This window comes from Lynx canadensis, chromosome A2 (genome assembly GCF_007474595.2).
Source record: "Lynx canadensis isolate LIC74 chromosome A2, mLynCan4.pri.v2, whole genome shotgun sequence".
NCBI classification, from domain to species: Eukaryota; Metazoa; Chordata; class Mammalia; order Carnivora; family Felidae; genus Lynx; species Lynx canadensis.
In genome coordinates this window covers 140,598,584-140,617,734 of record NC_044304.2, presented here as the reverse complement: position 1 = coordinate 140,617,734, position 19,151 = coordinate 140,598,584, and the positions used below count along the sequence as shown (strand labels likewise).

Sequence of the window (19,151 nt, the reverse complement as noted above, 5' to 3'; positions counted from 1 at the left end):
GTACTTTGAGTATACTAATTTGCATCCTTTTAAGATCTGATATTTAAAGCACCTTGTGTTTTAGTTGTATGTTAATTGAACAATAAAGTGTAAATTCAATAACTGAATTTTCCAATATGACAATCATCTCTTTGCCACCTTATTCATTTGAGATTGCTTTTCTTCTATCTAGCTTTTGTGTATGGAGCAAAAGTTCCATTTTATCAAAGTATTCTGAGGAATTTCACTGTCGTTTTAAATTAGGTATTTGACTTACTTGTATCTTTTTCAGTACTGATGTTCATTCAATCTTTCATTCATTCATATATTCAGTAAACATTATGCCAGCACTCATTTCCACTCAGGATATTTAGATGTTTATTAAATAAAAGGTTTCTGCCCTCTGAAATCTCGTAGTCTAGTGTGGAAATAGATATTTAAACAAGTATATAGTCAGAAATTGCTATTGCAGAAACACAATGTTAGTTTCATTGAAATTAGTATGATGCTAATTTGTTTTAGTTTTTGAAAAAATTACATTTCCAGGCTGTATGGATTTTTAATAAAAACATCTTGGGCATAGCACCATTATTGTTTTTAAATGCTCCCAGAGTAAGTCACGTTTACTGGTAGTGTGTTTCCCAACTCTCTTTTTCCATGGTTATCACATACCCTCACATTACCAAATTTTGCTTGGCATCTCTCTGAGCTCTCTGAATTTATATATTTATAAATGACTCTTGACCTTTACTGGGCTACCCATATATGTGCCCTCACACCTGAATACCTGTGACTGAGGGTTGTCTAGATTAACTTGATTGGATTTGTTTTTTTTTTTTTAAGTTACAAATATCAATCTTTGTTTATTTTAAATAATTTATTTTCAAGGTAGCTAACATACAGTGTATACAGTGTAGTCTTTGCTTCGGGAGTAGATGCCCATGATTCATCACTTACATACAACACCCAGTGCTCATCCCAAGTGCCTTCCTCAATGCCCATTTCCCATTTTCCCCACCCCCCAACCCCTGATTTGGTTTTTAAACTTTATTATGACTGCTTATTATTCTAGCTGCTTTTAAAGCATCAAATTAGGCAAGATCTTTCCTTAATTGAATTACTTAAAACCAAAGAAATACACAGACATTAAAAAACATGCTTTGGGTGGGCCGCCTGGGTGGCTGAGTCAAGAAGCATCCAACTTCGGCTCAGGTCATGATCTTCCAGTTTGTGTGTTTGAGCCCCATGTCGTGCTCTGTGCTGACAGCTGACAGCTTGGAGCCTGGAGCCTGCTTCAGATTCTGTGTCTCCCTCGCTCGCTGCCCCTCTCCTGCTCATGCTCGCATGAACTAACTCTCTCTCTCTCTCTCTCTCTCTCTCTCTCTCTCTCTCAAAAATAAAAATAAACAAAAAACAAAAACAAAAACAAAACATGCTTTGGGAACAAAGTTAAATTCTTGTGATACTTAAGAACCTAACTCCCAATGGGGAACCTTTTAGACACCAAAGAATGATTTTATGGAAGATAAATTTTTCAAAGAAAGAATAAAAAAATAAATAAAAAATAATAAAAAAATAAAAATTAATGATTTGTTAGGGAAATGTTTTCAGGCAGAACATATAATGTGTTCAGAAGTATAAAAAATTAGAGGAGAAATTTATGAAGTTGTCTTAAAAATATATTTTGTAAAACCTACTGAATCAAATCTCTTGAAACTTATTTTATAAAATTATGTAATCAGGTTTATAAAAAGTAGTAGACTTGTGATTTCCAATGTATTTTGTGTGTATCTGTGCAATTCTTTGAAGGCCATTAACTCATAATAATCTGCTGTGTAGGTCCACCACAATGCAGTGGTATATATGTGGGATGTTATTTGACCCAGTGCTCTAAATTATGCATGCTTTGATATGTTTATTTTCAGAGAAGCTAGAGTTCATTTATCCTGCTTCCAAATTTAAACATACAATGAGGTTTTTTTGCCCTTCACTCAAACTAATGTTTTGGGCACATAGATGGTAAAATAAAAAAAATATATTACTGTATGAGTCAGAGCTCATATTTCATCTATAGTTTAGACAATTCTAATGAAATTCTGTGGATTTTTAAAAAACACCTCTTAACCACAGCACCATTGTCGCTTATTATACTCATTCCTAGTGGTTGCCTTTCACACTTAGCATCATTTCAGTAACCTATATGAAATGTACTTAGATTTTTACATTAATTTGAGTCAAGGAGGGGGTGCTAAACATAAACACACACAGTTCTATACGTGCCTAGTCAGAGTTGTTTAAATTTGTGTTGAATAGATAGCAGTTTTCTATTTGCTTTCCTTTGGTGAGGGTGCATGAGAGAAGTTCTTGAATGTTTCCTGAATTTTATATAATACTATATTTCTTTTAAACCTTAGTTATATTTATATTTTATAATTTCTGCTTCCCAATCCTACAAATATCATATATCTAGAAAATTAGTTAACCTATTATTCTTAATATTGATCTGCAATGATAATTATTTTTAAGTATAGGAGCTTTTTTTTGTAGTATACCATCAAGACAAGATTTTTTTCCGTGTCTTTCTTCCTTTTTAACTAAACTCTGATAGTAAGAACAGTTTTATTTGTTGTAACTTTTGTTTCATACGTTTCACTTCATTTATTTTTTAGAAATCTAAGTACTATTATCATTCTGATTCTGGTGTTTGTGGTGACTTTTCAGAGTTTTGCAAGTCTGTAGGCCATCAGATTTTCTCTTGATGGTGCGTGATGTCTGCTTAGACATTTTTGTGCATCTAAACCTAACTCCTATTGTGCCATCCGTATTTCCCACTTTTAATTCTTTCATATTCTTACATCAGGATATGGCATGTCTTTTGCGTACTTACCTTTTTATGTAAAAATAATACAGACTATAAAAAAACAAAGTTGGTAATAGATGTTTTCCTCACAAAAATATAGAGACATTTTCCATCACTTTTCAAGACAGTAGAGATGCTGAACTTGTGCTATACCCAGGTAATAATTTACTCCCAATCAATTCACGCTTCCTTTTCCTAGGCAGTGATTTAGTGTCTGTTTAAATGAGTAATAGCTGGACTCCACATTATTCCAATAAATGTACTTACTGCAAGTTTGAAGGAACTTTTATTCTCTCTACTGAAGAAATACATCATTTTACATATAAAAGATTGTGGGGGCGCCTGGGTGGCGCAGTCGGTTAAGCGTCCGACTTCAGCCAGGTCACGATCTCGCGGTCCGGGAGTTCGAGCCCCGCGTCGGGCTCTGGGCTGACGGCTTGGAGCCTGGAGCCTGTTTCCGATTCTGTGTCTCCCTCTCTCTGCCCCTCCCCCGTTCATGCTCTGTCTCTCTCTGTCCCAAAAATAAATAAACGTTGAAAAAAAAAAATTAAAAAAAAAAAAAAAAAAAAAAAAGATTGTGGATCCAGAGTCCTCAAGGAGACTATGAGAAATGATTTACTAATACTTTTTAAAGTAGAATAGGGTGGGTATTTTCCTCTTGATTAACAAACAAGTAAATCATAGCTATTTGAAATATAAACCTTAGCCTGATTAAAATTGCTTGAAGGATTTGAGGTACTGTCTTATTCAGAGAGTACACAGATTACATATATGTCATATCCTCCTGGTTTTGTTCTTTTATTACAAAATATGTTAGAAAAAGACTTTGCTTTTAGCAAGGTTAGTGTAAGTGTCCTCACTTTGGATCCAGTGAGAAAATTGGACGAACCTGCAACACTCAGACCTCCAGGGTGCCTTAATGTAAATCATAGGAACTTCCCTCTGTGGTGGCCGACACCTGAATAGGGTAACTCTCCTGTTTGCAGCTATGTATTATTTCACTTGTAAAAGTTTGTATACAAGGAGACAGTATTGTATTACTCATTTACAATGTGAGTATTGGTCTTTCTGCATATTTTATCTAATATTTATGATTATATTTGATAGCATATTTTTATAGCATGTTTCCCATGTTCGTCTCAAATTAATTTGGAAGATACCATTTTATCTCCTTTGAAGTGAGGCCTCCAGCTCCCCCACCCCCTGCCCTCCAGCTCCCCCACCCCCTGCCCCGTATCATCATATTATTGAACATATAAAGATGCTTGTTGTTATTTGTAATTAAGATCGGTATTTGTATTTTGTAAGATTGTAGAACTGTCCATCAGTGATATAGTTTATATCATTAAACACAAAGAGTTTTTATGAATTCTAGGATTTCTCTACTCCTAAAAATAGTTAATTTGCCTCTTCAGTCTTTGAATGGAGAAATAATAAAGTTCATTATTATGTAAATTTGTACATACTGTTAGTAAAATCATGCTTCCAAAAATAATAAATGTGTACTTTGAATTTCTTTCCTTATTTTTATTTAAGTAGAATAAGAATGGGAAAATCATTAATACTAGAATAATATTAATATTTTATCAATAACTTAGTCCAGTGTTTCAATGTAGAAATTCTCAGTTAATTTATTAATAGTTGGTTGCATCTCCTGAATAAGTAGTTGAACATTTCACGTGAGCAGCCAGCCTCCCTTTACTGCCATCACTAGAGTTAATGACCATCTTCTAGAAATATAGAATATTATATATATTATTACATATCATATTTCATTATAACATATATTTTTAGAAAATATAGACCATATAATATAAATGTAAGGTGACAAAATTTTAAATTTTAAAAGAAAAAGTATTCAATTTGGGTTTAACTCAGATTAACCTGAATAAAATCTGATAGGTTATGCAACACCAGCTATTTTATTCCAAATGTAAATTAATTTTATAAATTAAATTCAATTCTTTAAAGAGGGAAGGTATCCATTAATTTTTATTGAAATGCTAATGCTAGTTGACCAAAGTATTTGATTTTGTGATGTTTTTATTATATAAGGAAGTGTTTATTCCCGTACCTTCAGAAGTGATGCTGATTCCTCAAAACTAGATTCTACAGTTTCAGCTAATATTTTTCAAGAAAAACAGGAAAAGTGGTCTTTAGAGGAGTATTCCCAAATAGAATTATATCATCCGTGCTCACATTAAAATACAAAGACGAGGCCTTTTTTCCCCCTCGTATGTCTTTTCACACGTGTTGAAGTAAGTTTTTCTTCAGTGTGATGTTTGGGGCGGAGAAAAGCACGCTTTCTTTTTTCTGTTTTTATTTCAGCGCCACCGCCACCACCGCCGTCTAGGGGAGGGCCGCCTCCTCCCCCCCCACCCCCGCACAGCTCAGGCCCCCCGCCCCCTCCCGCCAGGGGGAGAGGCGCTCCTCCTCCACCACCTTCTAGAGCTCCCACCGCCGCGCCTCCGCCACCGCCTCCGTCCAGGCCAGGTGTGGGAGCCCCTCCACCGCCACCAAATAGGATGTACCCTCCTCCGCCTCCAGCCCTTCCCTCCTCAGCACCGTCGGGGCCTCCACCGCCACCTCCACCTCTGTCTTTGGCCGGCTCAGCGGCACCGCCCCCGCCACCTCCGCCCCCGCCTCCCCCGGGGCCGCCACCTCCGCCTGGCCTCCCTTCTGACGGTGACCATCAGGTTCCACCTCCCGCAGGAAGCAAAGCAGCTCTTTTGGATCAAATTAGAGAGGGTGCTCAGCTAAAAAAGGTGGAACAGAACAGTCGACCTGTGTCCTGCTCCGGAAGGGATGCACTTTTAGACCAGATACGACAGGGTATTCAGCTGAAATCTGTAAGTAATCTGTTCGTTTCAGTTCAGACGCTCTGTCCTAACGGAATTTTAAAGTAATTTATGAGACAACTTGGAAAATCTTTATTTTTTGCTCTTTCCCTTGGTGTTCAGGTGTTTAACCCATTGAATTTCTGATGTTTTTATAAACTAGAACCACACACATTTATACCCTACACCTGCCTAGCCCATACTCCTATAATTAGAATATCACCCCAGAAAAAGTTCCCTCACACCTCTTTCCATTTGTCTCCCTCTCAAAAAAAAAAAAAAAAGAAAAAAAATCACTAATCTGATTTTTAATCACTGTAGATTAGTGTTGCCTGTTCTTAGAACTTCATGTAAGTGGAGTATTATATATAGTATGTTTGCTGTGTTCTAGACTTCACTTCTGAATAAAATTTATTTGAACTTAAAGATAAATCTTTAAACTGTGGAGAAGTAAAAGCCCTGCTTGTAACCAATTATAATCATCTTGGTAAGTTCATACCATTAACTATGAAAACTAAACGATATTGTAAAGTTTCTGTGTTCTGAAATTTAGATTCGTAGACAATCTGACTCTGCAGAAACTTGAAAGAGTTCTAATAGAATTTTGGATAATGTTGGTAGAGAATTTTGGATCCTGTGTATTGGAAGAGGTGATCATATAGTCTTCTAGAGCAGAGGTTGGCAAACTGGTTTTTTTTAAAGGACCGACCAAATGGTAAATATTTTAGACTTGCAGGCCGTATGGTCTCTGTCACAACTACTCAGCTTTGCCCTTGTATTACAAATGCAGCAGCATACATGATGCAAAATTGGGCGTGATTGTGTTCTATAAAGCTTTATTTATGGACACTGAAATTTGAATTTCATGTAATTTTCACATGTCACAAATATTCTTTTTATTTTCTTCCAACCGTTTAAAAATGTAAAAATCGTTTTTCACTTTAAAAGTTCTACAAAGGGGCGCCTGGGTGGCTCAGTCGGTTAAGCGTCCGACTTCGCTCAGGTCATGATCTCGCGGTCTGTGAGTTTGAGCCCCGCGTCGGGCCCTGTGCTGACAGCTCAGAGCCTGGAGCCTGCTTCTGATTCTGTGTCTCCCTCTCTCTCTGCCCCTCCCCCGTTCATGCTCTGTCTCTCTCTGTCTCAAAAATCAATAAACGTTAAAAAAAAAAAAAGTTCTACAAAAACAGGATGAACTAGATTTGACCCATGGGCAATAGTTTGCTGACCCCTTTTCTAGAATCTGAATTGCCTACATCACATCCTCCCGAGCTTTTACTTATGGTCTCTCAGTTCCAAGAGGAACATTTGCTCTCCAGGGCTTCGGGTCAGTGAGGGTGGTGGATTTTTCTGTGCAGTAAATGAAGGTGAAAGGAGATTCTAATTGAAAATGATTTTGTGATGTAGGGAATTATGGTAACTAAATCTCCGACGCTTGGTTAGGAGGAGAATGATGGATAGGGAACACAGCTGACTGAATGGAAACGCTTGAACATTGGCATAGCACAGATTTTAGAAACTCTGATCTTTAAAATGTATCTAGGTCTTTTCTTGCCATGTGATCAACCTGTGAGCAGTTGTCTCTGCTCCCTTTCCCCATTTAGTTTAGACTAAAGGGTTCTCAGGAACAGTTGAAGAGTTTCGAATAGTTGTTAGTGGGAGGAATTAGTGGCAAAATTAAAGGGGTGCCTGGGTAGCTCACAGTCAGTTAAGCATCAAACTTCGGCTCAGGTCATGTTCTCATAGTTCAGGAGTTCAAGCCCTGCATGGAGTTCTCTGCTGTCAGCACAGAGCCGCCCACTTTGGATTCTCAGTCTCCCTTTCTCTCTGCCACTTCCCACTCGCGTTCTCTCACGCACTTTCTCTCTCTCTCTCTCTTTCTCAAAAATAAATAAACATTTATGTAAAAAAAAAAAAATGACCACAGCCCAGGTGAGTAGCAGGCTTTAATGGACTTTACCTCAGACTCAGGGTCACTCATTCCTGCATCTGCCACTCATAACTTCTCTTTTTGTTTCTCTTGTCTATTTCCTCTCTCTTGCACAATCAACTTTTATTGCTTTCTCTCATTTGCTGTTACTAATAAGGGGTTATTTTTAATAAATTAAATTGTGTTCTCATTTTTTTTAATCCCACTCCTTGTCTGTCCTCTTTCCTTAATTAAAAAAATTACTGGGTTAAGTTCCCTATTTTCCCCATCATCATTTCTTCCCCGTCCCATCCCAACTCTCTTCATTCTCTACATTTCTTTTAGAGAGAAAAGTATGTTTTATTCTAAATGTAGGTCATTCTTCCCCTAAGTAATCACTTTTTAAAATTAATTTTAGAGTATTATCCTAGAGGAATAAATCAGTGAATTATTGGCATGTTGTATGTGATCTGAGTCCATAGCTTTACCTCGTTTTTTAAGAAAACCGTTCTGTGGTTGAAATTTCTCCAGCTATGTTTCTTTAAACAGTCTATGTAAATCACTTATTCACAGATGAATATGACTAACATAAGATCACAGTTGGCAGGAAGGGTGTAACTATTCACTTACATAGATTTTGAGTTCCATGTTCATAGTACCTTGGATAGCACCATCCAAGTAAGTACCTTCAAAAACGTGTTTGTGTCAGCGTTGTGCTCCTGTGGTCTGTGCCGTGTATTCTCACATTGCTTCAAGAGTGTCTTAAGTGTTTCTTCTTACTGCTGCTACACTTCTTTGAGAGCCTCATGCTGACCTTCAAACCTCAGAAACTGTTTCTGTTGTCTTTTTCATTTGTGGCACTTCTATACCAGGAGTAGTTAATACCCAGTCTCCCCAAACCTAAATACTAATGAATAAATCAGTATCTTATGGGGGAATTACTTTGAATATTTTTAAAAGAAAAAGACCTATTAAGTCTCCAGAAAGACAAGTAGTATTAGGAGAAGAGCTGTAAAGACCAAAATAAAAAGTTTGTCCTAAAAAAGTAGCTTTTCTTTGGGAAATGATAAGAATCCAAGTAAAAGAGCTGTACAATTTCATTTTTAAGTATACTAATATTCTACCTTTACATGGGTCATGTAAGTCCAGAGACAAAATTAACAAAATGAGTTATTTTGGATAAATGACCTCTCATTTTAGTCAAAGTACACTTAGAGCAGTAATTTCCAAATTATGTATTTTTTTCCTGAATCTCTACAGATTTCCTGTATTTTCTCTTTTTTAATGAGAGTTGGAATTGGAGTATTTTGTATAGGTACTCGACTTTAATGAGACCCCTTGATATTGTTTCCCCCGCCCCAAAAGTAGTTGATACTAGATAGAAGTACTTTAGTTAGGGATAGTGGTTGCCTTGTGAGGTAGGTACATTTTGAAAGTTACCTGGCCGAGCTCCTTGAAGAGAAGTTATATGCTACGAGAAGGAAAGTTCATTTTGAGTTATAATAATATATATACATATATTACACATATTTATAAGTTTGTACCATATGAACTATAAATATAGTATACAAAGTTATAAGCTTATTAGTGAAGCTGAGTTTTTCTAGGAGATTAGAAGTTTCTTCGGTTGCTCTTAGATATCTTAAGTGTCCTTCTCACCTAACAACTCTAAGAATCTGAATATACCTTAATTTTTTATAAAATGCTGATCCTTGATAATAGTTTTAAAGTTTCATCAGCTAAGGCTTTATGTTCTAGAATGAACAGAAGTAATCCAACTGCAAAGGCAAGTATTATTTAGGGAAAGGTTTGTTATTTTAAATTTGGAAATGTGTTGATGGCTTTATACATTAAGGAGAGGGCGTATATTTTGAATAATTATTTTAAGGCACAATTTATTTCTTCTTAAATTAGTTAATCCTGTCCTGGGCTTGTTTGCTCTCCCCCCCCCCCCCCTTTCTTTTTTTAAATAGGAAGTGATTCTAAAAAAGTAAGACTTTCTGGAGACAAAAAGTGTTTGCTAAGGATTTAGTTCTAAATTTTGCTCACTTTCTTTTCCAAGGTATCTGATGGCCAAGAGTCTACACCACCAACACCTGCACCCACTTCAGGAATTGTGGGTGCATTAATGGAAGTGATGCAGAAAAGGAGCAAAGCCATTCATTCTTCAGGTATATTTATTTATATGAGTGCATTTATATTTAATTTTAATATTTGAAGTTCTGTTTTCTTTTTATTTTATGGTAGACTTTGCTCGCTTTCCCCCTGCTATTGAATAACACTGATGTAGATATTAGGGCAAATTTTTAAAAGTTTTTGCCACCATGATTAGTCTATCTGATGTTTAATGGATTCTAGTACACCATAGCCATAAGCATAAATTGGAAGAACAACTTCAGAAAAGTAGCAGTTTCATTTCCTATGCTGGGAATACTAATAGAATGCCTGTCAAACCTCTAAACAAAGCTTGAGATTCTGGATCCCATTCCTGTGACATTCTTGTGACATGAGAAATTCAGGTTTCCCTGATTTGTAAGAATTTGGGCTGAGAAATTAGGTTTTCTGGGGTTTGCTAAAGAATCCTGAAGTGTTTTGTGTCCTCTTTTTCGTCATTTTCTAAAAGGTTTATTTGAATAAACTAGTTCTCCCTATTTTGAGGCCATTATTAAGCATATGTACACCACCATATAAATGGATGTTACTTTCAAAAGAGAAAGCAATTGGTCTAGCTCATGTAGTGCTTGAGGTTTACTAAAGAGCTTCCCCAGTATGCTGTACTAGAATCTGATCTTTGTTCTTATTGAATTATTATTTATTCACTGTGGACCTCAATTTTTTTATTTGTTTTATGGAGAGAATTCATGAGTCATATCTAAGATCTATTACTAATATTTATTTTCTTTAAATAGACACATTTATTCCAACACTGTTACAGAGATAGAATAGGCTAGTTCATTCTGTAGGTATTTATTGTAGGATAATAATTAAAAAACAATAAAAATCCCTGCCTCCATGGAGCATGCATTTCAGTGAGAGACAACAATAAAGTAAATTAGAAAAATAGATGTTAAACGGTGATATGTGCTAAGGGCAAAAATAAATCAGAAAAGGGAGATCTAGGGACTTGTAGCTGTAGGAGGGAAGTTCATTTTGAAATAGGATGAGCCTAACTGAAGTGACATTGGAGAAAGACCAAAAGGAGTTCAAGGAGTAAACCATGTAGAAAATTGGGGAAAGTGTGTTCATTCTGGTAGAAAGAACAGCAAGTGCAAAGTTCCTGAGGTTGATGAATAATGATGAGGTCAGTATGACTGAGTAAGGAAGAGGGGGAAAGAATAGTAAGGCATTGAAGTACAAGAGGTACAGGAGGCCAGTAGTAAGGCTTTGGAGGCCATGAATGTGATGGGAAGTCATTGGAAGGTCCTTAGCAGAGGGATGGCAATGATCCAAGCAAGAGATAGTAGAGGTTTGAATGAGATTGGTAGCCCCAGTGAGCAGAGATTGGATACTAGGTATATTGTGAATGAGGAAATAATTGGGTTTGCCGATGGATTGGAAGTGAAGTTTAGAAAAAAGAAAGTGAAGGATGACTTCCAAGATTTTTGACTTGAGTATGAAAGGGGTGAAATTTTCATTAATGGAGTGGGATGAGACTTAGGAGGAGCAGGTTTGAGAGGAAAGATCGGGAGTTTGGTTTTTGTAAATACTAAATTTGAGATACCTACTAAAAATTCAAATGTAGATGTTGTGCAGGCATTTGATTATGAGCCTGAAGTTGAGGGAGGAGGTCTGGACTGGTAATAGAAATTTGCATGTCATTGAGACAGGCATGGTATTTAAAGTTACAGAACTGGCTGGGATCCTTAAAGAAGTGCATGTAAATAGAGAAGAAGAGATTATAGTAGGCTCTGAAGGCTGGAGAGTGCAGTATCTTAGAAGCCACATGAAGTGTTTGAAGGAGGAAGGAGTCAGGATATGGGTCAAAAGTATGATCGGTCAAGAAAATGAGAACAGGAAGTCAAGCTTTAGTTTTAGCAATGGTCGGTCATTGGTGATCTGGAAAAAGCCATGTTACTGAGTTCAGGAGAGAATAGGAGGGTAGAAAGGGATGCTGAGTATTTGGACTACCTGCTCTGTTTCCTTAGTGGCTCAGTGTCAGTGAGTTTCCTGCCTATCACTGGAGTTATAAGTGGAATTGCTAGCCGAACAATCTGTTCAGTCAGGTGGGTTTTGTTTGTTTGTTTTACAACTTTTCTTTAAAGGTAGTCAATTAAATGGGCCTTTCTTAGATTTGAGATCTGTGAAAATTCAGAGAGGCCAACCCAAATGAGGGTTTACACATAAAGAAGCACTAGTTGAAATTCCTTACATAGATACTAAGGGACTTACTTCTTAACTCCTGTTCTCATCTTCAACTGACCATCATACCCTTTATATGTATTGTATTTGACTCCTTTTAAATTACCCTAGTCACTCGATTGGTTTGTGTGTCAATGGAATGGTTTGTGTGTCAGAAGTTAAACGATTGGAGAAATCACCCAAGAATTCTGTAATGTTATTTTATTTATACATATATTTTGATTGTTTGACTTGATGATTTTCTTTTAGATGAAGATGAGGATGAAGATGATGAAGAAGATTTTGAGGACGATGATGAATGGGAAGACTGATCTATATATTATATATATATTTTTAAGGTGAAATACTAAACACTACTTTCTGTCTATGGATTCTGTAAAATTATCATGTAAATGTTCTACCAATTTGCTGTATATTTTTGTTGCCTTTTTTGCTTTTTTTTTTTTTTATTAATCTGTGCAATACCTCATTTAATCTGTAAAGGTTTGTCAAAATCCTCTACAAAGCTACTCCCTGTCATTGTGTGCAAGTTTACACCAGGATGCTCACTTAAATTTGTGAATATTTGTCATTCCATCAACAAGGGAGTTTAAATATTATATGTGAGACTGACAAAAACCTTAATGTAATTTAGTTATAATGCCAGAAGGAAAACACTATTTTCATACCCTACTTTTTCTGTACCTAAATTTTCTTATTAAAATCTAGTATAGCACTACATTCTTTTTTAAGTGATGCAGACCTTAGTTTATTTAGCCCCTCCATTTTGAACACCATGCTACATGAATGTTGAAGCAGACACATTGCACGGTTCTCTAGACATCACTACACCGATGCAGGTTCTCGAATTGTAGCAGGATGCTCTACGGAAGACCACTACAGAGGCCCTAGTCGGGAAAACCCGTAACACTCCTCTTCCGGCAATATTGCCTGTTCCTGTACAGAGGGGTATGTGGAGGCTGGGATCCTGAGGAGACCTTGCTTACCTGTACTTGACTGAGATTATTTTTATGCTATAGCAAATGTGGCAGGCTCTTTTTGGCAAAAATTTAAAAATATTTTTGGTATCAATCTTCGATGGTTATTTAAGTTTTTGCAGTTTGGGGATTTTAGGGGTAATACTCTCCATGAACTGAAGGAGGCAATACATAATGGTCACTTCAGTTTTGGTTAAGTACGCTATAAAATCAGAACATGATGGAAATGATGTGGAATTATCGGGTAGTCTGTATGGGTTGAGGTATTCAGAAATACCAACCATACAAATGTAATTGAGCTGGCCAAGGTAAACACTATAATGCTGAACTTAGTACACTATTTAAATTTTTCTCTTATAATTTCTCAAGGTTTTTGTCAACTGTTAGGTGAACAGTTACATTTTTCTTAAAAGATTGGTGGTCCCAACGTCAAATTTCTTGAGAGACATAACTGAATGCTAGATTTAAAATAAATAAATAAATAAAACTTTACAACCTGCACATTTGTTATGTATACTAAATGATGTCTTAAAATTAGGGTTTCCTTGCCTCTCTACAATACACTAATCTGCCTAAAGGTGTTGTTTTTTTCATATTTATAGTGCTAATTATCATACCTACCTATTTTAAATTTTAGGTAGAAAAATGATCTGATTTAAATACAGACACGTATTTTTCTCACATTGAGTCATATGCAGAATGTAGTTCCAAATGTATTTCATTACTATAATCACAATATCCAACTAAAAATTAAGCTCTCTAGAATTGTACCGACCAAAATCTAGTATTGGCATGATCTTGACAGGCTGGACCTGCAAGATATGGCTTGAATTTTAACCAGTTATCACATCATCTCTAGTGATCATGCATCTAGTTATCGTAAGAAATAATTTAAAAGGTTTTGTTGCTGAAAGCAGTAAGTGGTGCAGTAAAATAGTTAAGTTATTCAAAGAATGTTACCTTTCTTGCAAGAGTAATTTAAACACGGGAAAGACTCTAGACTTTTTTGTTTCTTGCAAAAACAGTGCCCTCTGCTGCTGGAAACCTTTTTCTGCTTACTCTCATTTTTACTGTGGCTTGAGCTCAGTGACGCCGAGTCTGCTGTGGATGAGGCTGGACAGCTACTAACCAATAGAATTAGGAATTTGTGCAAATGGTAAATAGAGCATTATAATTATTTTAAGTAATATTCAACATTTTTCTTTTTTTTTTTCTTTGTGACATTATTGAAAAAAACATTTTAAACATCCTGGAAATGTCTTTAAGGTAATGCCAATTTAAGATCTCTCTTAACTTTTGGCCCAGGAATTCAGGGTTTTCCGGCAGACTTTGGTGTGATCTATATTTATCAGGAGCTGCTCTGAGTAAAGGATATCAGTTCCTTGAGTTGGAAACACAACTTTTAACATGTAAGATGGGTATAAAATTTGCCAAAGGTAATCAGGTTCATTCTTCTTAAAGAAAAAAAAAAGGCTTTCTGTTGTTGTTGCCCAAAGTCTAAATTCCCATTGGCTGAAACACAGCAGCTGTGGGGTTCAGTCCCGGCATGAAGACTGAACCCACTGCGGGTGTGCAGGCCGCATGTTCCAGCCACCAGCTTGTTCACCAGCTTCTCTGTGGGCGGCACCACACCTGTGCTTTGTCTGAGAGCCTCCCACGGTCACCGCAGCTAAACGATTGTCTGACAGCCTTCGCATTTAACAGACTAGCATGAGGCTTTTTATATCTAAGTGCTATGTGATAGACAATTTCAGCTAGCCACATATTGTATGTGTGAGATTCATAAAGACTTTTCAATCATTCGTTTCCATTTATCAACTGAAATTTTGTTTAGTATGTGAATTTTTTCGAAATGTATAGTGATAGGATATTGCACTGGTGGCAATTCATCATGGAGCATAATAAAATTAATTTGACCCAAATAGGCGAAAAAAGCGTTTTTCTTTATTTATGTTAAGAGATTAAAATGGGTAAAAAGAAATTTTAACCGTAGATTAGAGTAAGGGTACGGCGCAGTGAGTGATGACGGTCGAAGTGTTCAGCAGACCGCACGCCCTGAGAGAGTGTACCGTGAAGTAAACACCGGTGGGCAAAAGAATGTTCCTCCCTGTTCTGCCGGGAAACGTGGCAGCTGCTCAGCAGCTCCCGGGAAGCCACCGCTGTGCGGCACAGAGCAGTCACATCACAGGGTCACACCGCAGCTCTTTGGCACACCAAGAATGTTGAGGTTCCCTAAAATCAGAATGATGCTGAAGCTTACCGCTAATTTCAGTGGAAGCCAAATGTAGCAGTTCACGTGGGACGTCAATGGTTCTTCATAAATGGTATCAAGATGGCACTTTAAACAGGAACCTCAGTTTTGATAAATAGAATTTTCTGTTCTGCTGACTCTGGCACAAGTGGGTGTCTGAAGATTAAACTGAGCTATGGAATCTAGTGTGTAGGATGCTGCAAAATGCCTTCTAAGAGCTTTAGCCAAATTTATATGTTCTATTAAAAATTCCTTTCTGTTGTACAATGTGAATACTTAGGAAAGTATTAACCAAACTTTAAAACAGATTTTTAAGAGACAAATGCCTCAGAATTGGGCTTGTCACATTATATTTATCTAATCAAAGGAGAAATTCCTGAAATAACTTACTGCCCTTTAGAAATGGAGTTCTTAAAGGACAAGTAAAAGTCTATTTATAGTACAATAGAAAACTCTATGGAAAAGAAAAATTTTACTTGGCACACTTATTTTATTGTTAAATCTTACCTCCTAAACACAGCATTCTCATAATCTCTTGGGCTTTCATTGGTGATTTTTTTTTTTTAATATTTATTTTTGAAAGAGAGCTCACAAGCAGGGGAGAGGCAGAGAGAGGGGGGGACAGAGGGAGAATCCAAAGCTGGTGCTGTGCTGACAACAGATAGCCCCGACGTGGGGCTTGAACCCACGAACCGTGAGATCATGACTGAGCCACCCAGGTGCCCCTCATTGGTGGATGTTTTTTAACCTTTGCTTTGTAGTGAAACCACTGGGAAAAGGTGTAATAAAGTGGCTCTTATGAAAATTTGGGGACATACTTTGCTGTTAATGCTAAGACTGCCTTTGCTTCTACATATGATAACATGGTATCCTCCGTTGCGTGAAGGAGACCACTAAAAATTTTGGCTTTATTACAAAACATGTCTACATAAATCAGCCGTTCCTGCTTTTTTTTTTTTTTTTTTTTAACATACATCAGTGGTCATCCTAACTACTGAGGCAGTATTTAATTTCACACACATCCAGTGTAAGTCTTAACTGGTCATATGTACCACCATCAAGATTGACTAATCAGGATATGGATAACACACAATCATTTCGTGTATTGGGGTATTTCCAGTAAATTTGAAGTCCCTTAATTTTGTAACAACCGCAAAAATTTCTTACACTTAACTTTAGTAAGGATTTTAAAAAATTTTTCTACTCAAGAGGAAGTTAATCTTAACAGTATCAGATTGCATTATGGAACTGGAAGTTCCAGGTGTCATATTGACATGACTTCCTATCTTGGCCTGGATGGCATGTCTTGACCTAAATTCAGTTTTATCTTGGTCATGGCTACATGTGTGAAGATTTTCATCAAAGCCTAAGTCTAAGAATTCGTAAGCATCAATATCACCATATTTAAGCAATTGTTTATTAAGACTAAACAGGTGATGGACATTAAAATATGATTGCGGTGAAGTAGAGCCCCTCCCTCCTTCAATCTAAACCACTTATTTCACAACTGAAAGACAGCTGGAGACCATCGAGTTCCATGAAGCCAAGTCTCATCAAAGTGGGGGCTCGCCTGAGGTCTGTTAGAAGGAGCTAATAGTAGAATTCGGATCAGGCTACCAGTTCAGTTGCTCTTTTCCATGCGCCTTAATGCTATTTTATTCTTCTGTATTTTTCTTAGATTATGAATAAATTGCAGATTTACTTTGTTTCTGAAAGATTTATGGCTACAGATTTTACCCTTTCTCACATGTCATCTGGGTGTTGATAGAAGCTACCAGCATCCTGTTCCCGTCTCTGCCTGGGAAAGCTGGCTTGCTTTGAGGAGCCGGCCTCTGACTCTGAAGCATGTGATCATATTTTGGCTCAATGATGGTGGCCACCCTACATTGTCCAAGCATTCGGTCATCACAGGACACTCCTGTCGTTTCGTACTGGGTTAAAAAAAAAATGAGCTTTTTATTCTACATCCAACTTATTTTTGTTAGTTTCTTATGGGTGTAAAAGCTATTGACTTTATCTAGACATAAGTATTTTGTAAACCCTTAACACTGAACTTGCCTGACAAAAAATTAGCTTGAGAATGTATTAATCTTTCTGTATAATTTTCAGTCAACAGCTGCACTGTCAATTTAAAGACCGGGAGTTCTTCCAAGAGGACAAGGACAAACTGGACACTTTAAATCCAACTTCCTGGTTTTCTTATTAGTGAGACAGGGGAGATTCGAATTTAGTGGCATATACTTCACCCTTCCCGGAAAAGAGGCAGGGAAGTAAAGCTTGTATTCCGGTGTTTGTGGTGTTGAAGGAGACAAGTGAAAGGAAAAGGCATCAGCAGGTCCAGTTAACTATAGGGAAACAAACAAAGGTGTTCACAATGTCTCAGTTCTGTAGTGATCTGTGAAGAACTCTAGCTCCTTAACTCCACTTCTGAACCTAAAAAGAGACAACTTTTATTTATTTTATCATTTTAGGGCGGGAGTCTAAGGAGACAGAAAATAGAAAGGAGAGTATTTGCAAGCAGATTTTTGTTTCAAGATTGGGATTGCGTAAACATTCAGCAAGTGCAATTAAATGTGTTAAAATCTCCATTTTGAAGAGTGATACCCAGTTAAAAAGAAGTTGATAAAGTAGGATATTTGGTTTTATTAAGCAAAGGTATAAATGTAGAAGGGCCAGCTTTTTCTGAGTTGTATATTCAGCTACAAATCTATACCAGCCTTTTCAAATGGAAAATTCAATTGCTTTTTTTTTCTTTTTTAAAAGACTTTTCTGAACTTTGCTGTGGATATTTGACAAAAGTTGTGGTGTAGTTAACATTAACAGGTAAGTGATTATGAGAGAGTCTGATTTAATAAGCATAGTCCTAGATTGCAACCATTTTCTTACCAAGCCACCGGTAAATGGAGCACATTATGCTTCTATTTAGGTGGCCTTGTTTGCCCCTGGTTGAATGGCTGGACGCTACAGAACATGTTTGTTAGGACCTGCTGCCTAAAAACGTTTAGGAAATTTGAGTTGATTCTGAGCCGAATGATAGCTTCAGGCCAGCACCAGAGCCCTAAAGTTTACAACCACTATCCCTGGGTCAGCCTGATGTGGTTTGTGCCACGAGACCATGCACAGAGCTCTGTGCACCACTGAGCCCTCCCAGTATCCTCCTCTCACTTTCCACTTCCATCACTTGGTTTTCCAGATCTTCATTTCCCAACTATCTAAATAGAGCCAAACATCATGCCGCTGAGAAGGGTAGGGAGACACAAGTACATTTTGCGTTTGAGTTTAGTTTTGACTCTGTAAAGCTTACTTGTAATCGTTAATGGACATCTTAACACAGATGGGATTTGGTGGGTCATTGGAGAAGCTAGGGTAACTTGTAGGGGGGAAAGGTGGTTGTATTCTGTCCACTGCATGGCTGGTTAACACTGAGATGTAGCAGTGCCTTCGTATCTTGGTCTTAGCTTGTGATGTGTGTTAAGTTAGAATTGCAGTAATGACCCCACACACAAACCGGTTGACATAATAAAGCAAGTATCTTTCCACACTTGGAAACCATTGCTGTATCTTCACGTTGATAAGATACACCACAAAATTGAAGATAGGGATGGGCAGTATAAAAACTAAAGGAATTTTTTGAGAGTTTTTCCCAGAAAGCTTTCAAATACACAAGTTTTTAAATTAAACTTGTGTTTTTAAATTAAACTTTAATGAATATTAAATTAAAACATTAAAATATTAATTGGTGAATAAAGCAAGTAGGAACAGGAACAGAAAGAAATGTTCTCCTGTCTCAAGTTCCTGGCTCTTCAAAAATCCCCAGGCATCATATTTTTGGAACGACTAGGTGAGTGCACTTGAATGCAAGCATCATTATCCTAATACTTAGCCAAACTACTTAAAATGATTATTGTTACTGTAAGTTGAGGATGCCTGGGTGGCTCAGTCAGTTAAGCGTCCGACTTCAGCTCAGGTCATGATCTCACGG

At 37.0% G+C, this 19,151-nt stretch overlaps 1 protein-coding gene across 2 annotated transcripts in view; it reads left to right on the top strand.

Moving 5' to 3' along the window:
• Positions 1-14,840, top strand: part of WASL (WASP like actin nucleation promoting factor) — a 63,565-nt gene extending 48,725 nt beyond the window's left edge. For both annotated transcript variants that reach the window (XM_030308353.1, XM_030308354.1), the window contains exons 9-11: positions 5,168-5,688; positions 9,645-9,753; positions 12,191-14,840. In XM_030308353.1, the coding sequence (XP_030164213.1) occupies positions 5,168-5,688; positions 9,645-9,753; positions 12,191-12,252 (692 nt within the window). In that variant the 3' untranslated portion in view covers positions 12,253-14,840. The remainder of the gene's footprint in view (positions 1-5,167; positions 5,689-9,644; positions 9,754-12,190) is intronic.
• Positions 14,841-19,151: the final 4,311 nt, after the last annotated feature.